The sequence below is a fragment of the Rattus rattus genome, chromosome 2 (assembly GCF_011064425.1).
Source record: "Rattus rattus isolate New Zealand chromosome 2, Rrattus_CSIRO_v1, whole genome shotgun sequence".
NCBI classification, from domain to species: Eukaryota; Metazoa; Chordata; class Mammalia; order Rodentia; family Muridae; genus Rattus; species Rattus rattus.
The window spans coordinates 34837967-34854201 of record NC_046155.1 but is presented as its reverse complement, the minus strand read 5'-3'; the positions used below and the strand labels follow the sequence as shown (position 1 = coordinate 34854201).

General features: G+C 40.4%; 1 protein-coding gene and 1 pseudogene across 1 annotated transcript in view; one reads left to right on the top strand and one right to left on the bottom strand.

Annotated features, from left to right (window-relative positions):
- Window positions 1-1424: 1424 nt before the first annotated feature.
- The window catches only part of Hells (helicase, lymphoid specific), a 41666-nt gene continuing 26855 nt past the window's right edge, over window positions 1425-16235 (top strand). The window contains exons 1-6 of the mRNA XM_032891830.1: window positions 1425-1541; window positions 1830-1951; window positions 6339-6461; window positions 9081-9137; window positions 10324-10360; window positions 10453-10517. Coding sequence (XP_032747721.1) covers window positions 1511-1541; window positions 1830-1951; window positions 6339-6461; window positions 9081-9137; window positions 10324-10360; window positions 10453-10517 — 435 coding nt within the window. The 5' untranslated portion in view covers window positions 1425-1510. The remainder of the gene's footprint in view (window positions 1542-1829; window positions 1952-6338; window positions 6462-9080; window positions 9138-10323; window positions 10361-10452; window positions 10518-16235) is intronic.
- LOC116891115 lies at window positions 4691-5018 on the bottom strand (annotated as a pseudogene).

The following is a 16235-nucleotide window of genomic DNA, read 5'->3' as shown; positions in this document are numbered from 1 at the left end:
CTAGAAAGTAGGTAGCTAGTGCTTTTCTTAGCCATTCTAGTATTTGGTCAGCACAGCAAAGATGGGTGAGGAAATTAATGTAGCAATGTAACAGGTGTCTGTTCTTTGAGAACCAAATGAATTTACACCGCGCTCCAACTCTTGTTCTGGACAAATCAACCTACTCTTTCTGAAGAATTAGAAGGGAAGTTGCTCATCAAGGCCTGATTGCATATATTGGTACTTGGGAGGCAGAGGCAGGTGGGGCTCTGTGAGTTCAAGGGCAGCATAATCTGCATAGCAAGTTCTAGGCCAGGTGGGGCTGCATAGTGAGACTCAGTCTCAAATAAATCTGATTTTATTAAAAAAAAATTCTGAAGGCGGTTATGGTATAGTGTAAACTCGTGTCTTTAAATTTTTTTCCATTTTTATTTAGTGTACATGTTTAGAGATGTGGGGGTAGGCTTACAAATGCCACTTGGTACTCATAGGGACTGAAGGACAACTTATAGGACTTTTCTTCTACGTGCAGAAGGCACTACAGAAAAGGAATCAAAACCTAAGCAAAACAGCCGCGAGAAAAACTCTTCACCCAGTTTTATCAGTGCTCTATTTGGTTTAAAAAAAAAGTTCGTGTACTCCAGGATGTCTCTAAGTTAGCTAGTAACCTAGGATGACCTTCTAGAAGTCCTAATCCTGTGCCTGCAGGTCCACTGCCCGAGATGACAGGGGGGGGGGGGGGTAAAAGGGGTGGGAGGCTGGAGGGTGGGGGTGGGTTGCGGGGGTGGTGCTTTTCCCCACTATGCCAGGTTTATGCGCTGAGGCTAGTTCAATGCTCTGCAAGCAGGCAAGCATCACACCAATTCCACCACGCCTTCAGACCTATTTCTGAGTCCCGTCTCTTCCTCTCAGTTTATCACTCCTTATTTTATCCTAAAGAATTTTCCTGAACTAGCCATGATCTTAATTTCCTATCTCTTCTTACTCATATACCATTCCTCAGTTATTTGGAAAGGAATTCTACGAAAAATGTGCTGGGTCCAGCGAGCTTGGCAGTTTTTGACATCCTAACATCGAACTTCATGATCGTTTTCTGACCGAAAGGACAGGTATGGGGGGGGTGTTTAAAAACACCAGTGTGTAAAAAGGTCTTGCACCCGCCGAACAACTCGGAACCATCATTAAATAAAAAAGGGACAATCTGGGCCACTACGGTCCGTGGAGTCTCCATGACCACGAAAGATGTCCGAGGCTGAAGCTGGCAACCCCCATTTGCTGGAGATTGAGGTTCGGGTAAACAAGGATTAAGGAAACCCTACTGCGAAGAGGCGGAAGGCGAAAACAAGCTGGTCCAAATCTCGTGAGCCGAGGCCCCCTTGAGGGCGGGGAGCCGGAAGTCTCGCGAGATGACCAGGTTTTCCCGCGAAAGAGAAGCGCGCGAACTTCTCGCGCCGTGGGGTGAGTGAGCCGACCTGCCTTGCTGCACTGTGAGGAATTAGCTCGCGGCGTTTGAGGAGACCGGAGTCCAGCCATGCCTGCGGAGCGGCCCGCGAGCAGCAGCGGTGAGCCGGCGGCGTGGAGGCTGTACCCCGGGGAGGGAGGAACCGGGCTGAGGGGGAAAGAGGCGTGAGGAGCCGCCGGCGGCGACCTTGTCTGCTGGGTGGCACGGAAGGGTGTCCACAAGTCTCCCTTGCACCTCTCTTCAGGAGCTGGGTCCGGGCAGACGTGCTTTGCCACCCAGACGCTAGCTATGGCTTTTGCTTCGGATGCAACCGGGAAGGGAGGAGGGCCGTGACTTTCGCTAACTTGGAACTTAGATCACGTTCTGAAAGCCCTGCATCCTCCCTTAGGGCCCTTGGCTCCAGAAATGGCTGAGCAAACGGAGCCTGCAGTGATTACCCCAGCCATGCTGGAGGAGGAAGAACAGCTCGAGGCTGAGGGACTTGAGAAGGAACGGAAGATGTTAGAAGAGGTAATGCCCCGTGGCCCGAGGCGCTTTCCGCCTTCCCTCCCACCCCGGGTGTTCTTCACCTCTTGCTTGGCTTTTCCTTGAACTTCAAAGCAGCCCTGGCCACTTGGCTATTCCCTACTTGAAATCTTGGCAACGTGCTTGATGGGGTCGTTTGCAACGTTTCTTGAGAGAACGTTTCAAATTGCTTTTTTTTGGTTATTAAGTTTTAGCCAAAGTCACTGATGAATACTTTGTTTGGCCATCTTTGCTTTTTAAATATGTACTCTCACTGTATGGCTGCTGGCTAACATTAATCTTTAATGCCCAGAGTCATAATGTATGTCCCACTACACAGAGATGGTAGAAGTTGACATCAATCAAAGGCTGGGCTGTAATCCAGGTCTACTGATTATTCCCTTCCCCTCTGTTTTTCTGTTGAGTTTGTTTGTTTTTGAGACAGTATTAGGCTGGCCTCCGGACCCCAGGGTCCCTCTGCCTAGCTTCCTTCCCAGTGCTGGGATTACTGGAGTGTGCAATCATTCCCTACTCCTAAGGATTTCTTAGCAATTTATTTCTGTTTGCTGCCTAAGTGATCAACTTGCTTTAGTTTTCTATAAGTAAGATTCTTTAGCTAAAGTTGAGTTGTACGTTTTCGTGACAAGTTACAGTATTTGTAGTTTCTTTAAACAGAATCTTTTAAAACTTAGTAAAAGCAGCTTTTAACATTTGGCAAGTTCTTGATTAGTATTATGAAGTCCCACCCTGCCGCTTAATTGTTGCATATGTAGGAAAAGGTGTTATATTCATGGGAAGTTCTTAAATCCTTAGTTTTTTCCTTTGCATTTATTTCATCCTGTCAATACAACATGATTCTCTTTGGGATTTTTTTAGTCTTAATTTTGTAGCCTAGGCTGGGCTGAAACTCACAGTAATTCTCTATTCTGAGCCTTCTGAGTGTATAGGCCTGTGCCACCTTTTCTAACTTATATTCTTTTTTAAAAACATTTTTTTCCTTTGTTATTTTGAGAGGTGTGCGTGTGTGTGTGTGTCTGTGTGTGTGTGCATGTGTGTGTGTGTGTGTGCGTGTCTGTGCGTGTGTGTCTGTGTGTGCGTGCGTGCGTGTGAGTGTGTGAGAGTGTGGTATTCATTGGAGTGCTGGGAAACAAACCTGGCACTCTGTAAGAGCAGGTGCACTGTCCCCTGCTGAGCCATCTTTCCAGCCCAGATTATTTTCCCAAGTGAACAAGCTGAGATAGTTGATCATAAAGTAAATGTGCCAGAGTCCAGCTGCAGCAGGGCTCAGGTCTCAAAGAGGTGTAGAGTCAGCAGGGAAGGAGACTGACACTGTCTAAAGACAAGTCAAATCGGCCAAGACCGCTGGTTTATTGAAGGCTTTACACCTTTTATATTCTATATTTGCATAGTAGCTTAATCACAGGTAATGTTGAAAAAATGATCTCACAAATTGTTAAGTTCAGCAAGATTCTAAGTCCCTGTTGTTCTCTTAGTTTCAGCAACCCTTTACATCCCCTCCTGCAGGCTGTCTGCCTTTGTGGTCAGGAGGTCCCAGACATTGAGTCCTGAGAAACACACACTTATGAGCAATTTCATTCCTCAAGGGGCAGTGTTTGCACAATAAGCATTGAGCTGTTTCCTACTTGGGTTCCTGTGTGCCTTCCTCTTACAGTACGGGCCTGCTCTCCTCGTTCTCTCACCAAAGGGAAGGTCCTGTATTTTACTCTTCTTTCATTAGCCTACCATCCCCCTTCAGTGGCTGCTGCTCTGTATAGTAGAGGGGAACAAGTCAGCCTTAACTTCTTAACAGAATCTGGTTCTCGTAGGGATACCATTCATCCTGTAAGTCGGGGAATCAGTTGCGGACACTATCCTATACTCAGAAACTGAACTCTTGCCCTCAATTGCCAAGGCCTCAGACTCTGGGTTCCCATTGTTTCTGTCAATTGTGTGCTTTCGTCCTTGGGAGTAGGTGTAAGTGCCTAGGAGTTTCTGGAACCATCTTTCAGTTAATAAATCTTTAACGCCTCTACTCTCAGTGCCGAGGGCACAATGGGGGTTCTTGTGTGGGAGTAGGCAGGGTTAATCATGCTGTTAATTCTCTGTGGTACAGGCTTTCCTCCAAAGGATTATCTTATTTAGAGAGATTACTATGTATACAAAGCTCATATAGCATTTCCCAAAGGAAAAAGCATAAGGAACTCCCATAACAAAATCAAAGATGAAGGTAAAAGGATGCTGCAGAACTGTGGTCGGCAGTCCTGATATGCTGGAACTTTGTCAAGCAGCAGTGGTCTCCAAGCAGGTCCACACTATCAATATTGCAGTCAAATTTCATCTCAGGCTGTGTCCATGTTCCTGTTCCTTGAAAGATATACTGTAATGGAATATTGAACTTACCATAAATAGAAAGCCACTTGGTTTAGGAAATTCACATTGATTATGATTCACATTACATATTTTGTATGTCAGTCTTCCATATTGTGTGTTTGTGTTGCACATGAAGAATGAACAGAAATTGATGTAAAGTGTCTTCCATTCTCCATTTAATTAAAAATTATTAATGTGAGTGGGTCTGTATATCCCATGGCACATGGTGGAAGTCAGAGGACAGCTTTATGGAGTCTGTTCTCCTTCCATCTGCCTTTATATGGGTTCCAGGGATTGAACATAGGTTGTCAGGCTTGATTGGCAAGAACCTTTTTTTTTTTTTTTTTAAATTTTTTTTATTTATTCTCCATTAGTTTAAATCCAGGATGGGTACAGCATCACACAGATTCTGTGTCCAATGGCCTTTGCAGGAAGGTTGCTTCGGAATTTGGCACGAACCATGCCACTGTTTCCATGGGCCCGAGTTACTTTTCCCCAGATCTGTTTTGTTTGGTTTGCCTCCAGGAGTCACGGTATTGTTTTTTGCTTTGTACACATAAGCACACCTCTTGCCTAAGTAGAACTCAGTTTCATCTCAGGCATAAACACTTTCAATTTTAAGAAGATCCGTGTGCTCTCTTTGGTTCTGGAGGCCTCGCTTGTAGCCAGCAAAAATGGCCTTGCACCACAACCTTGCAGACATACTTGTTTTTTGTTTTTTTTTTTTTTTTTTAGAAGTCCTGTTCCCAGCAGGCCTCCAAATGCCTTTTTTTTTTTTTAACTGACTCATTTTAAGATAAAACCTCTTATTGATCATCCATCATACCCATTCATCTAGATAGGATAGGACAGCAAGCCCCAGGAATCCTCCTGTCTACAGGTCAGTGTTGAAATTACAAGCTTCATTGTGCTCACTTTTATGGGGTTCTGGGAGTCCAAAAAGCTATACACATAACTCAATAAATGTTATATAAAAGTAATACAAAAAGTAGAGGTTTGTAATTCAAAAGTGTAAGTGACATGAAACCAATGATCTAGGTGGGTGTGGTGGCCCATGTGTAATCCAGTATCTGGGAGGTAGATGCAGGAGAATCAGTTCAAGGTCATCTTCTGTTTGAGTAAGTTTGAGGTGAGCCTCAGCTCTTAAAAGAAAGCTAAAGCATAAAGGCAGAACTCTGGGGAACACAAAATGCTGGCATGGATAGTAAGACCTGAGCAGTACCATACGTACAGTGAACTTCGAGAAGAGGTCTGTACTGATGAGACTGCTCAGCCGGTAAATTGTTGGGTGTATGAGACTGGCGATCTGGAACTGGATCCTCAAGACCCATGTAAAGGTAGGAGTGAGTTAACTCCAAAGTTTTCTTTTGCTTTTCACAAATGGGTGTGCAAGCCTGCAAATGTTGCCTTTATACAGACAGACAAATAAGAAAGAGGTTTATTTCAATGTCACTGTTTTGATCCAAGGTTGAGGGGCTGAATTTGGTGATGACATTCTTGAAGGCTGAATCTCCAAGTAGCAGAGGGCATCACATAGCACAGGATTTGTTTTTTCTGAGTTTTTATTTTGAGGTAGGATATATATCCCAGGTTAGCTTGGAATTCCCTTTATAACTGTGACTATCCTTGATTACTGGGATTAAAGGCATAGGCCACTGTGCCTGGGCAACAGCAGTTTTAAAGTTATAAAAAGATGTGGTAGCCTCTGGCCAGTGAGAGTTTTGTTTGTTTTGGTTAGCATAAAAGTTATGGATTTCATATGGTATTTTTCATACATGTCATATTTTGTTGTCAATTTCTTCCCTCCTATTTTCCCTCACCCCTCCTTTTAGTGGTTTTCATTCTTTGGGTTTTGTTTTTGTGTTTATTCTAATTTTCTTTTCATTGCTTTGTTTAGTGTACTTGAAGACAGAGTCTTGTATAGTTAGGCTGGCACCTAACTTGCTGTGTAGAAAGAAGGATGGCGTTGAATAATATTTGTGCCTCTTTAATTTAGTATCCTGGAATATTTTTCTTTGGATAGGCTCGAAAGTCTTGGGACAGAGAGTCCACTGAAATTCGGTACCGCAGACTGCAGCATTTGCTTGAAAAAAGCAATATCTACTCAAAATTTTTGTTGACTAAAATGGAACAACAGCAGTTGGAGGTATGTATGTGTGATTAACTAGAAAATAGGTTAGGAGCAGCTTTTTGAAGTATAAATTAGTACAGTTAAGTGTAGAGATTTCAAGTTTATTCTTTGAATTTAAAAAAAAATTATTTTATGTTAATGATTTTGTTGTCTGCGTATTTGTATGTGTACGTACCATGGTCTGCGAAGAAGTATTAGATCCCCTGGGATGAGTTACAGACACTCGTGGGCTACCATTTGGGTGTTGGAAGTTGAACCTGGGTCCTGGAAGAACAGTCAGAGCTCTTCATAGCTGAGCCGTGGCTCCAGATCTTGTTTTGACCAGTGAACGTATAGATTTGTGTAATCACCAACACAATTGAGATAATGCGCATTTCCATTCTATAACATACTCTTATGACATCACCAAACTTTATGATGACTCTCACTATTGATTGGTAGTGCTTTACCAGGATATTATATTAGTGGAACCACTGTATTACAGTATTATAGAACTTTGGTTTCATTTTATTTTCTGTCATGTAATTCCTAAAGCCCTGGGTTCTCCACAGTGGTATCTTTTTGTATACTGAAGCGTTAACACATTGTTGGGCCTAGAATTTAATCCTGAAACAGGATTAGAGGTGTACACCAACCTCAAAGTTGTTAGTTGATCCCTTGTGGTCATTGCTTTAATCATTCTTACCTGTGTAGTGAAGCCCCAAAGAGGCATGAGAGCGCCTGTTTATGGATCAATTGGAAGAATCGTGTTCTGGAGAGAGCACTGAAGCTCTAGGCCCCTTTTGCCATGCTGTTCCTTACCTATGTCTTTATTAGGTATTCATCAGTATCTTTTGTAATAGATCTCATTTCATGGTCAAAACAAAGGTTGAACAACTTTTGAACATTTCATTTGGCAGTGGGATTGAGGAGGACTGGGAGCCTAAGCGTTTAGTCTGTAAGATCTGGTACTTTAGGACAGAGAGATTATGTAGAGTCAGAACTAGATTGAGTTGAGTTTCGATGTTCAGTAGCTGTATATTCACTGCTCGCATTATGTCAACAAAAAAACTCAGCTTTTCCAGTTAAAGTACAAAGTTTGAGCAAGTAATTGTTGATGAAAGAATAGGAAAAACCCAGTTTTTTCCCTTCAGTATAAGTTAACTAGGTATGTACTCTTCTATTTTTCAGATTTTATTATGTAGTACATTTATCGGTTAAATTTTTTTTTGATTTTAAAAAAATAAAATAAAATAAAATTTTATCGTAGACTGGCTTTGAACTCAGGATCCTTCTGATTCTGCCTCCTTAGTGCTGTGATTATAGCCGAACACTATCATGAGCAACTGCTTTCTCTCCTTCCCTTCCCTCTATTGTCTTTATTTCTTTAGCGGTACTAGGGTTTTAATCAAGTGTTAGGGTTCATCTCAGATTACTAGGCAAATAATCTGAGTACTCTGAATACACTGACCCCTACACATACAGTTTCCGTTTTAGGATATCTGTCTGTCTGTCTATCTGGGAAGGCTAGGCTACCACAATTGTATGAATATTCCCATCAAGTTTTTCATCCTGTCTGTCTTCATCAATTTTTCCACTATGTGCTGATATTTTTCTAGTATTACAGATTTATTTGCATTTTCCCTTGATCTTATAGCATATCTGAGTATCTTTTTTATGTTTGAAAATCTTCTCCTCAAAGTCACTTAAACCTCATTACCTTATAGACCATTTTCCAGAATATACTTGTCTCTATCACAGTGATCAACTAAGACTTTACTACATTTGCCAAAGGTCTTTGGAAACATTGTTCAAATCTTTGTGGTAAAATAATAAACACAAAATAAGTCTTAAGCTTAATGAGTTATAAGACAACTTCTGTTTTAGCCATCTCTTATACTGATGTGAATTAGTATATATACATACATATCTTGCTTAAAGTTGAAGATACAGAACCAGCGAGATAGCTGAGCAGGTAAAGGTGTTTGGTCTCAAACCTGGCAACCTTCCTTTGATTTTCAGCCCATGTAATCAGTGTCATGGATGTGTTCACATATACACACAAAAAATGAAATTTTGTTAAGATAAGTTGTAAGGTAAATATGACACTGCTCTGTAGGACTTCCTTTTTAGTTTAGGGAGTAAACTTATTCCTTTTCCTTTTTTTTTTTTTTTTTTTTTAAATGGGCAGATTGTTTTACCAATTTATTCTTTCTGTTGGTTGTGGCTTTGACCACAGACTTAGAAGTACTTAGCCTGAAATCTGAGAAACCAGTTTTCTCTGCTTCTCAGATCTCTTTGGTACTTAACCTTGGAGATGTTATAAGTTTTCAGTTTTGAATTTTATCTCATCTCAAAGACTTGGTTTCTGTTTGTTTGCCCTTGAGATTGAACTCAGGCTGTGAGCTAAGCAGTCAGAAGGTTTTCTTCTCAGAGTTCACTGTCCTTTTGAAAACTTGTTTAATATAATTGGATCTCTATTTAGTTCTGTGTGGCAGAAGAGGTAAGTCTGTTTCCTATAATCCCATAAAGCCTAGAAGTAAAAGTTCTTGTTTTTAATTGTTAGGTAATTTTTTTTTAGTTTGAATACATGATGATGTAATTGTAATGCATACTTTTTGGCACAAGTCCTAAGGAAAAAAAATTATCTTACAGGAACAGAAGAAAAAAGAGAAGTTGGAGAAAAAAAAACGGTCATTAAAAGTTACAGAGGTAATACGATGAGCCAGTATTTCTTTTTTTTTTTCTTTTTTTCGGGGCTGGGGACCGAACCCAGGATCTTGCGCTTCCTAGGCAAGTGCTCTACCACTGAGCCAAATCCCCATCCCCGAGCCAGGATTTCTTAGTGCTGGGGATTCTCTACCTCTGAAAGAGTCATCCTTTTGGGAAAATTGTTACTTATTTCATCGCATACTTAATTTCAGATTTATTCTTCCATTGTCTTTTAAAAAATATAATTTATGTGTATGTTTTTTGTTTTGCCTGGATGTGTGTAAGTGTACCATGTGTGTGGAATGCCCCTGAGAGCCAAGAGTGGGTGTTATATATTCAGCTTGTCCATCTGTTTGGTGCTTGTTGCTTTAATTTTCAACTCTTTTCAAGTTTTCTTAGAGTGTAGCATATTTTTTTAAAGTTGCATTTAATATCAATATAAAACTTCCTGATATATATATGTATGTGCATATATATGTTTTTTGGTATGATCACGCACTATGTTTGAATGACCATGGAGTATTAGAATAGGGCATTGGATCTTCCAAAGCAGTTGTTTGTGACCTTCCCAATGTGGCTTCTAGGAACCAAACTGTTTGTAAGAACATGAAGTACTATTAACCATTGAGTCATCTTTACAGTCCCTGATCAATACCTTTTATGTAATGCTATGCCTGGTGTACACACAAGCAAAATGATCATGAAATTTCAAGGTTGATCATCTGGTTAGTGAATTCTAGGCCAGCTAAGGCTATATAGTGAGAATCTATCAAAACAAACAAAAAAGAAAGTGTAATAATATAAGAATCCTTAGTAAAAATAACATTCTAGGGTCTTGAGAGGTAGCTCAACAATTAAGGGCACTGGACGTTTTCCCAGAGGCCCTGGGTTCCATTCCTAGTACCCACGTGGAGGTTTTATTGTTCTGTTTTTTTTCTAGACAGGTGTCTGGCTGTCTGGACACTCACTCTGTAGACCAGGATGCACCTGCCTCTGCCTCTGCCTCTTAAGTGTTGAGATTATAGACGTGTGCCACCACCACCTGGTTCACATTCATGGTTCTTTCTAAGGGAATCTGATGTCCTCTTTTATTGGCACCAGGGGTGTACAGGGTGCACAGAATCCACATGTAGGGAAAACATAAAACTAATAAAAAATAGTAACATTCTAAATCTTTGTTTTCTAGGGTAAAAATTTAATTGATGGAAATGAAGAGAATACAGGTAATAGACTTTGTTTCAGCTTGAAGGATGTATGTATGTTTGTATTTCTGTTTTTAGCTGCTATTAAAAAGTTAAATGGTTTTGTTTTATAGTCATGAAAAAGAAAAGAGGAAGAGAAGATGAATCTTATAATATTTCAGAGGTCATGTCAAAAGAGGTAATAATATAAGGAGATTACATAATGCTTGATGTCTAAAATCTACTGTTGGTTTTACTTTAAAAATGTATTTACTTGCTGGGTGGTGGTGGTGCATGCCTTTAATCTTACCATTTTGGTGGCACAGGCAGGCAGATTTCTATGAATACAAGGTTACTATGGTCTACTAAGTTCCAGGATAGCCAAGGCTACACAGAGAAATCCTATCTCGAAAAACATAACAAAAATGTATTTATTTAACTGGACTGAGTGATGCATGCTTTTTAATTCCAGTAATTGGGAGGCAGAGGCAGGCAGATCTCTAGTTTCCAGTGTGGTCTACATTGTTTCAGGCTAGATAGGGCCTATCTTAAGTGAAAGGCATTTATTTGATAAAAAAAGAATTTTATTTTATTTGTATGGTTTTGCTTACTTATATATATATGCAGTGTCCTCAGTCCAGAAGAGAACATCAGATCCCCAGGAACCAGAATTACAGAAAGATTGTGAATTACCATGTGAGTGTTAGGAATTGAACTTAGGTTCCCTGGAAGAGCAACCACTGAGCCATCTCTCTAACCCTAATATTAGCTGTTTTTGTTTGTTTGTTTGCTTGTTTTGTTAATAGAGTCTAAGTGTATCAATCAGACTGGCCTCTAACTTGGAATTCTGCTACCCTAGCCTTCTGAGTGCTGGATATACAATAGTGTGCAGTTATCAATCTTCATCATGTTTATTAGGTATCAAGTGGATTTTTTAAAATTTAATTTTACACTCCAGATTTTATTCCCCTCCCAGTCCACCTTCTGACTGTTCTGTATCCCATACCCTAACACCCCTACCCCACTCCACCCCCACCCCCGTCTCTACAAGGATGGCCCTACCCCATTCCCCCCACCCCCCCAATCTTCTAAACTCCCTGGGACCTCCAGTCCTTGAGGGTTAGGTGCATCTTCTCTGACTGAACCCAGACCTGACAGTCCTCTGCTATGTATGTGTTGGAGGCCTCATATCAGCTGGTGTATGCTGCCTGGTTGGTGGTCCAGTGTCTGAGAGATCTCAGGGGTCCAGGTTAATTGAGACTGCTGGTCCTCCTACAGGGTTGTCCTCCTCCTCAGCTTCCTCCAGCTTTTCCCTAATTCGACAGAGAGGTAAGCAGCTTCTGTTCATTGGTTGGGTGTCCATATATACATCTGACTCTTTCAGCTGCTTGTTGGGTCTTTCAGAGGGCAGGCATGATAGGTAGGACCCTTTTTTTGAGTGCTCCATAGGCCCAGTAATGGTGTCAGGCCTTGGGGCCTCCCCTTGAGGTGGACTCCACTTTGGGCCTGTTGCTGGACCTTCTTTTCCTCAGGCTCTTCTCCATTTCCATCCCTGTAGTTCTTTCAGATAAGAACAATTATGGACTGGAGTTTTGACTATGGGATAGCAATCCCATCACTCACCTGATGCCCTGTCTTTCTGCTGGAGGTGGGCTCTACAAGTTCCCTCTCTCCACTGTAGGGCCTTTCATCTAGGATCCCCTGCTTTAAGTCCTGAGAGTCTCTCATCTCCCAGGTCACTGGTACATTCTGGAGGGTCCTCCTAACCTCCTACCTCAAGGTCACCTGTTTCCATTCTTTTTGCTGGCCCTCAGGGCTTCAGTCCTTTTCCCCCACAAATACCAGATCATGTTCCCCTCCCCTCCATCCCCTTTCCCTTCCAGGTCCCTCCCTCCTTTCTTCTCCCTCCCAAGTGGGATTCAGGTGTCCTCACTTGGGCCCTTCAGTTTGAGTTCTGTGGACTGTATCTTGGGTATTCTATACTTTTCTTTTCTTTTCTTGGTTAATATCCACTTATTACTGAGAGCATACTGTGCACATCCTTCTGGGTCTGAGTTACCTCACTCAGGATGATATTTTCTAGTTCTATTCATTTGCCTGCAAAACTCAGGATGTCCTCATTCTTCATAGCTGAGTAGTATAACAATGTGTAAATGAACCACATTCTCTGTATCCATTCTTCTGTTGTGAGACAGCTAGGTTGTTTCCAACTTCTGGCTATCACAAATAAGGCCTCTATGAACATAGTGGAACATGTACTCCTGTGGCCTGGTGGGGCATCTTTTGGGTATATTCCCAAGAGTGGTGTTTCTGGATCTTTAGACAGGACTGTTTCCGGTTTTTTGAGGAACCTCCAAATTGATTTTCAGAGTGGTTGTACTAGTTCGCAATCCCGCCAGCAATGGAAGAGTGTTCCTCTTTCTCCACATCATCACTAGCATGTGTTGTCACCTGAGGTTTTGATCCTAGCCATTCTGATTGATATAAGGTAGAATCTCGGGTTTGTTTTGATTTATATTTCTCTAATCACTAAGGACTTTGAACATTTATTTAGGTTCTTCTCAGCCATTCGAGATTCCTCTGTTGTGAATTCTTGGTTTAGTTCTATACACCACTTTTTGATTGGGTTGATTGATTTTTGTTTTTTGGTGGTTAGCTCCTTGAGTTCTTTATATATTTTGGATATTAGCCCTCTATTGGATGTGAGGCTAGTGAAGATTTTTTTTTCCCCAATCTGTAGGATGATGATTTGCCTTATTGACTATGTCCTTTGCCTTACAGAAGCTTTCCAGTTTCATGAGGTCCCATTTGTTAGTTCTTAGAGCGTTAGCCACTGGAGTTCTGTTTAGGAAATTTCCCCCTTTGCCAATGAGTTCAAGGCTCTTTCCCACTTTCTCTTCGATTAGATTGAGTGTATCTGGTTTTATGTTGAGGCACTTGATCCACTGGATTTGAGCTTTGTGCGAGGTGACAAATATGGGTCTATTTTCATTTTTCTATATACAGGCAGCCAGTTAGACCAGCACCACTTATTGAAGATGCTTTCTTTTTTTCATTGTATATTTTTGGCTTTGTCAAAGATCAAGTGTGCCTAAGTGTGTAGTTTTATTTCTACGTCTTCAGTTCTAGTCCATTGATCAACCTGTCTGTCTCTGTATCAATACCATGCAGTTTTTATCACTATTGCTCTGTAGTATAGCTTGAGGTCAGGGATGGTGATTCCCACAGCAGTCTTATTGTTAAGAATTGTTTTCCCTATTCTGGCTTTTTTGCCTTTCCAGATGAATTTGAGAATCGCTCTTTCCATGTCTTGGAAGAATTTTGTTGTGATTTTGATGGGAATTGCATTAAATGTGTAGATTTTTGCCTTTTGGTAGGATGGGCATTTTTACTATGTTAATTCTGCCAATCCATGAGCATGAGAGATCTCTCCATTTTCTGATATCTTCCTTGATTTCTTTCTTGAGAGACTTGAAGCTATTGTTACAGATCTTTCACTTGTTTGGTTAGACTTACCCCAAGATATTTTATATTTCTGGCTATTGTGAAGGATATTGTTTCCCTAATTTCTTTCTCAGCCTGTTTATCCTTTAAGTAGAAGAAGGCTACTGATTTATTTGAATTAGTTTTACATCCTGCCACTTTGCTGAAGTTGTTTATCAGCAGTAGAAGTTCTCTGGCAGAATTTTTGGGGTTGCTTATATATACTATCATATCATCTGCAAATAGTGATACTTTATTTCTTCTTTGCCAATTTGTATCCCCTTAATCTCCTTTTGTTGTTTCTAGCTGGCACTTCGAGAACTACATTGAATAGATACAGGGAGAGTGGGCATCCTTGTCTTGTCCCCGATTTTAGTGGGATTGCTTCAAGTATTTCTCCATTTAATTTGATACTGGCTGTTGGTTTGCAGTAAATTGCTATTATTATGTTAGGTATGGGCCTAAATTCTTGATCTCTCCAATACCTTTAACATGAAGGGGTGTTATATTTTGTCAAATGCTTTTTCTGAATTTAAGGAGATGATCTTGTGAGTTTGTTTATATAGTGGATTATGTTAATGCATTTTTGTATATTGAACCAACCTTGCATCCCTGGGATGAAGCCTTCTTGATCTTGGTGAATGATGGTTTTGATGTGTTCTTGGATTCGGTTCGCAAGAGTATTGAGTATTTTTGCGTCGATATTCATAAGCGAGATTGGCCTGAAGTTCCCTTTTTTGGTTGTGTCCTTGTGTGGTTTAGGTATCAGAGTAATTGGCTTCATAAAATGAATTAGGTAGTGTTCCTTCTATTTCTATTTTATGGAATAGTTTGTGGAATATTGGTATCAGGTCTTCTTTGAAGGTCTGGTAAAATTCTGAACTAAATCCATCTGGCCCTGGGCTCTTCTTGGTTGGGAAATTTTTAATGACTTCTGTTTCCTTATGGAATAAGGGCCTGTTTAGAAAGTTTACCCGCTCTTTTTTAAGTTTGGTATGTGGCATCTGTCTAGAAAACTATCCTTTCTAGTTTTGTTGAGTATAGGCTTTTGTAGTAGGATCTGATGGTTTTTTTTGAATTTCTTCTATTTCTGTTGTTACATCTCCCTTTTCATTTCTGATTTTGTGAATTTGGATACTGCCTCTGGGCCCTTTAGTTAGTTTGGCTAGGGGTTTAATCTAATTTGTTGATTCTCTCAAAGAACCAGTTATTTGTTTTGTTGATTGTATTATTGTCTTTGTTTCTATTTGGTTGATTTCAGCCCTGAGTTTGACTATTTGCTGCCTTTTACTATTGAGTTTGGTTTTTTTTTTTTTGCTCTCGAGCTCTCAGGTGTGCTATTAAGTTGCTAGTATAAGACGTTTACAGTTTCTTTATCAGGGCACTTAGTGCTATGAATTTTCCTCTTAGAGCTGCTTTCATTGTGTTCCATAAATTTTGGTATGATGTGTTAACATTTTCATTAAATTCTAAAATGTCTTCAATTTCTTTATTTCTTCCCTGACCAAATTATCATTGAGTAGAGAGTTGTTCAGTTTCCAGGTGTTATGTGGGCTTTCTGTTATTTTCGTTATTATTGAAGACCAGCCTTAGGCCATGGTGGTCTGATAGGGTGCATGGGATCATTTCAATCTTGTATTGGTTGAGGATTGTTTTGTGACCAATTATATGGTCAGTTTTGGAGAAGGTACCATGAGGTGCTGAGGTGTATTCTTTTGTTTTAGGGTAAAGTGTTCTGTAGTATTTGTTAAATCCATTTGGTTCATAACCCCTATTTTCACTGTGTCTCTGTTTAGTTTCTGTTTCAATAACCTGTCCATTGGTGAGAGTGGGGTGTTGAAGTCTCCCACTATTACTATGTGGTGTTCAATGTGTGCTTTAAGATTTAGTAAAGTTTCTTTCATGAATGTAGGTGCCCTTGCATTTGGGGTATAGATGTTCATAATTGAGACTCTTTCCTGATGGATTTTCCCTCTGATGAATAGGAAGTGTTCTTCATCATGATTGATAATTTGTTTGAAAGTCTATTTTACTGTGTATTTGTATGGCAGCTTCAGCTTGTTTCTTGGGACCATTGCTTGGAAGATCTTTTTCCATCCTTTTACTCTGAGACAGTGTCTGTCTTTGTTATTGAGGTATGTTTCTTGTATGCAGCAAAATGCTGAGTCTTGTTTGTGTATCCAATCTGTTAGCTTGTATCTTTTGATAGGTGAGTTGAGTCCACTAATATTGAGTGATATTAAAGACAGGTGACTATTGGTTCCTGTTATATTTGTTTTTGTGAGTGGCTTCATGTGCTTGTGATTCTCTCCTTTTGGCTACTTTGTGAGATGTTTAATGTCTTGTCTTTTCTTTGGACTAGGTATTTTCCTTGTGTTGGAATTTTCCTGCTACGATCCTCTGTAGGGCTGGATTGGTAGATAGATACTGTTTG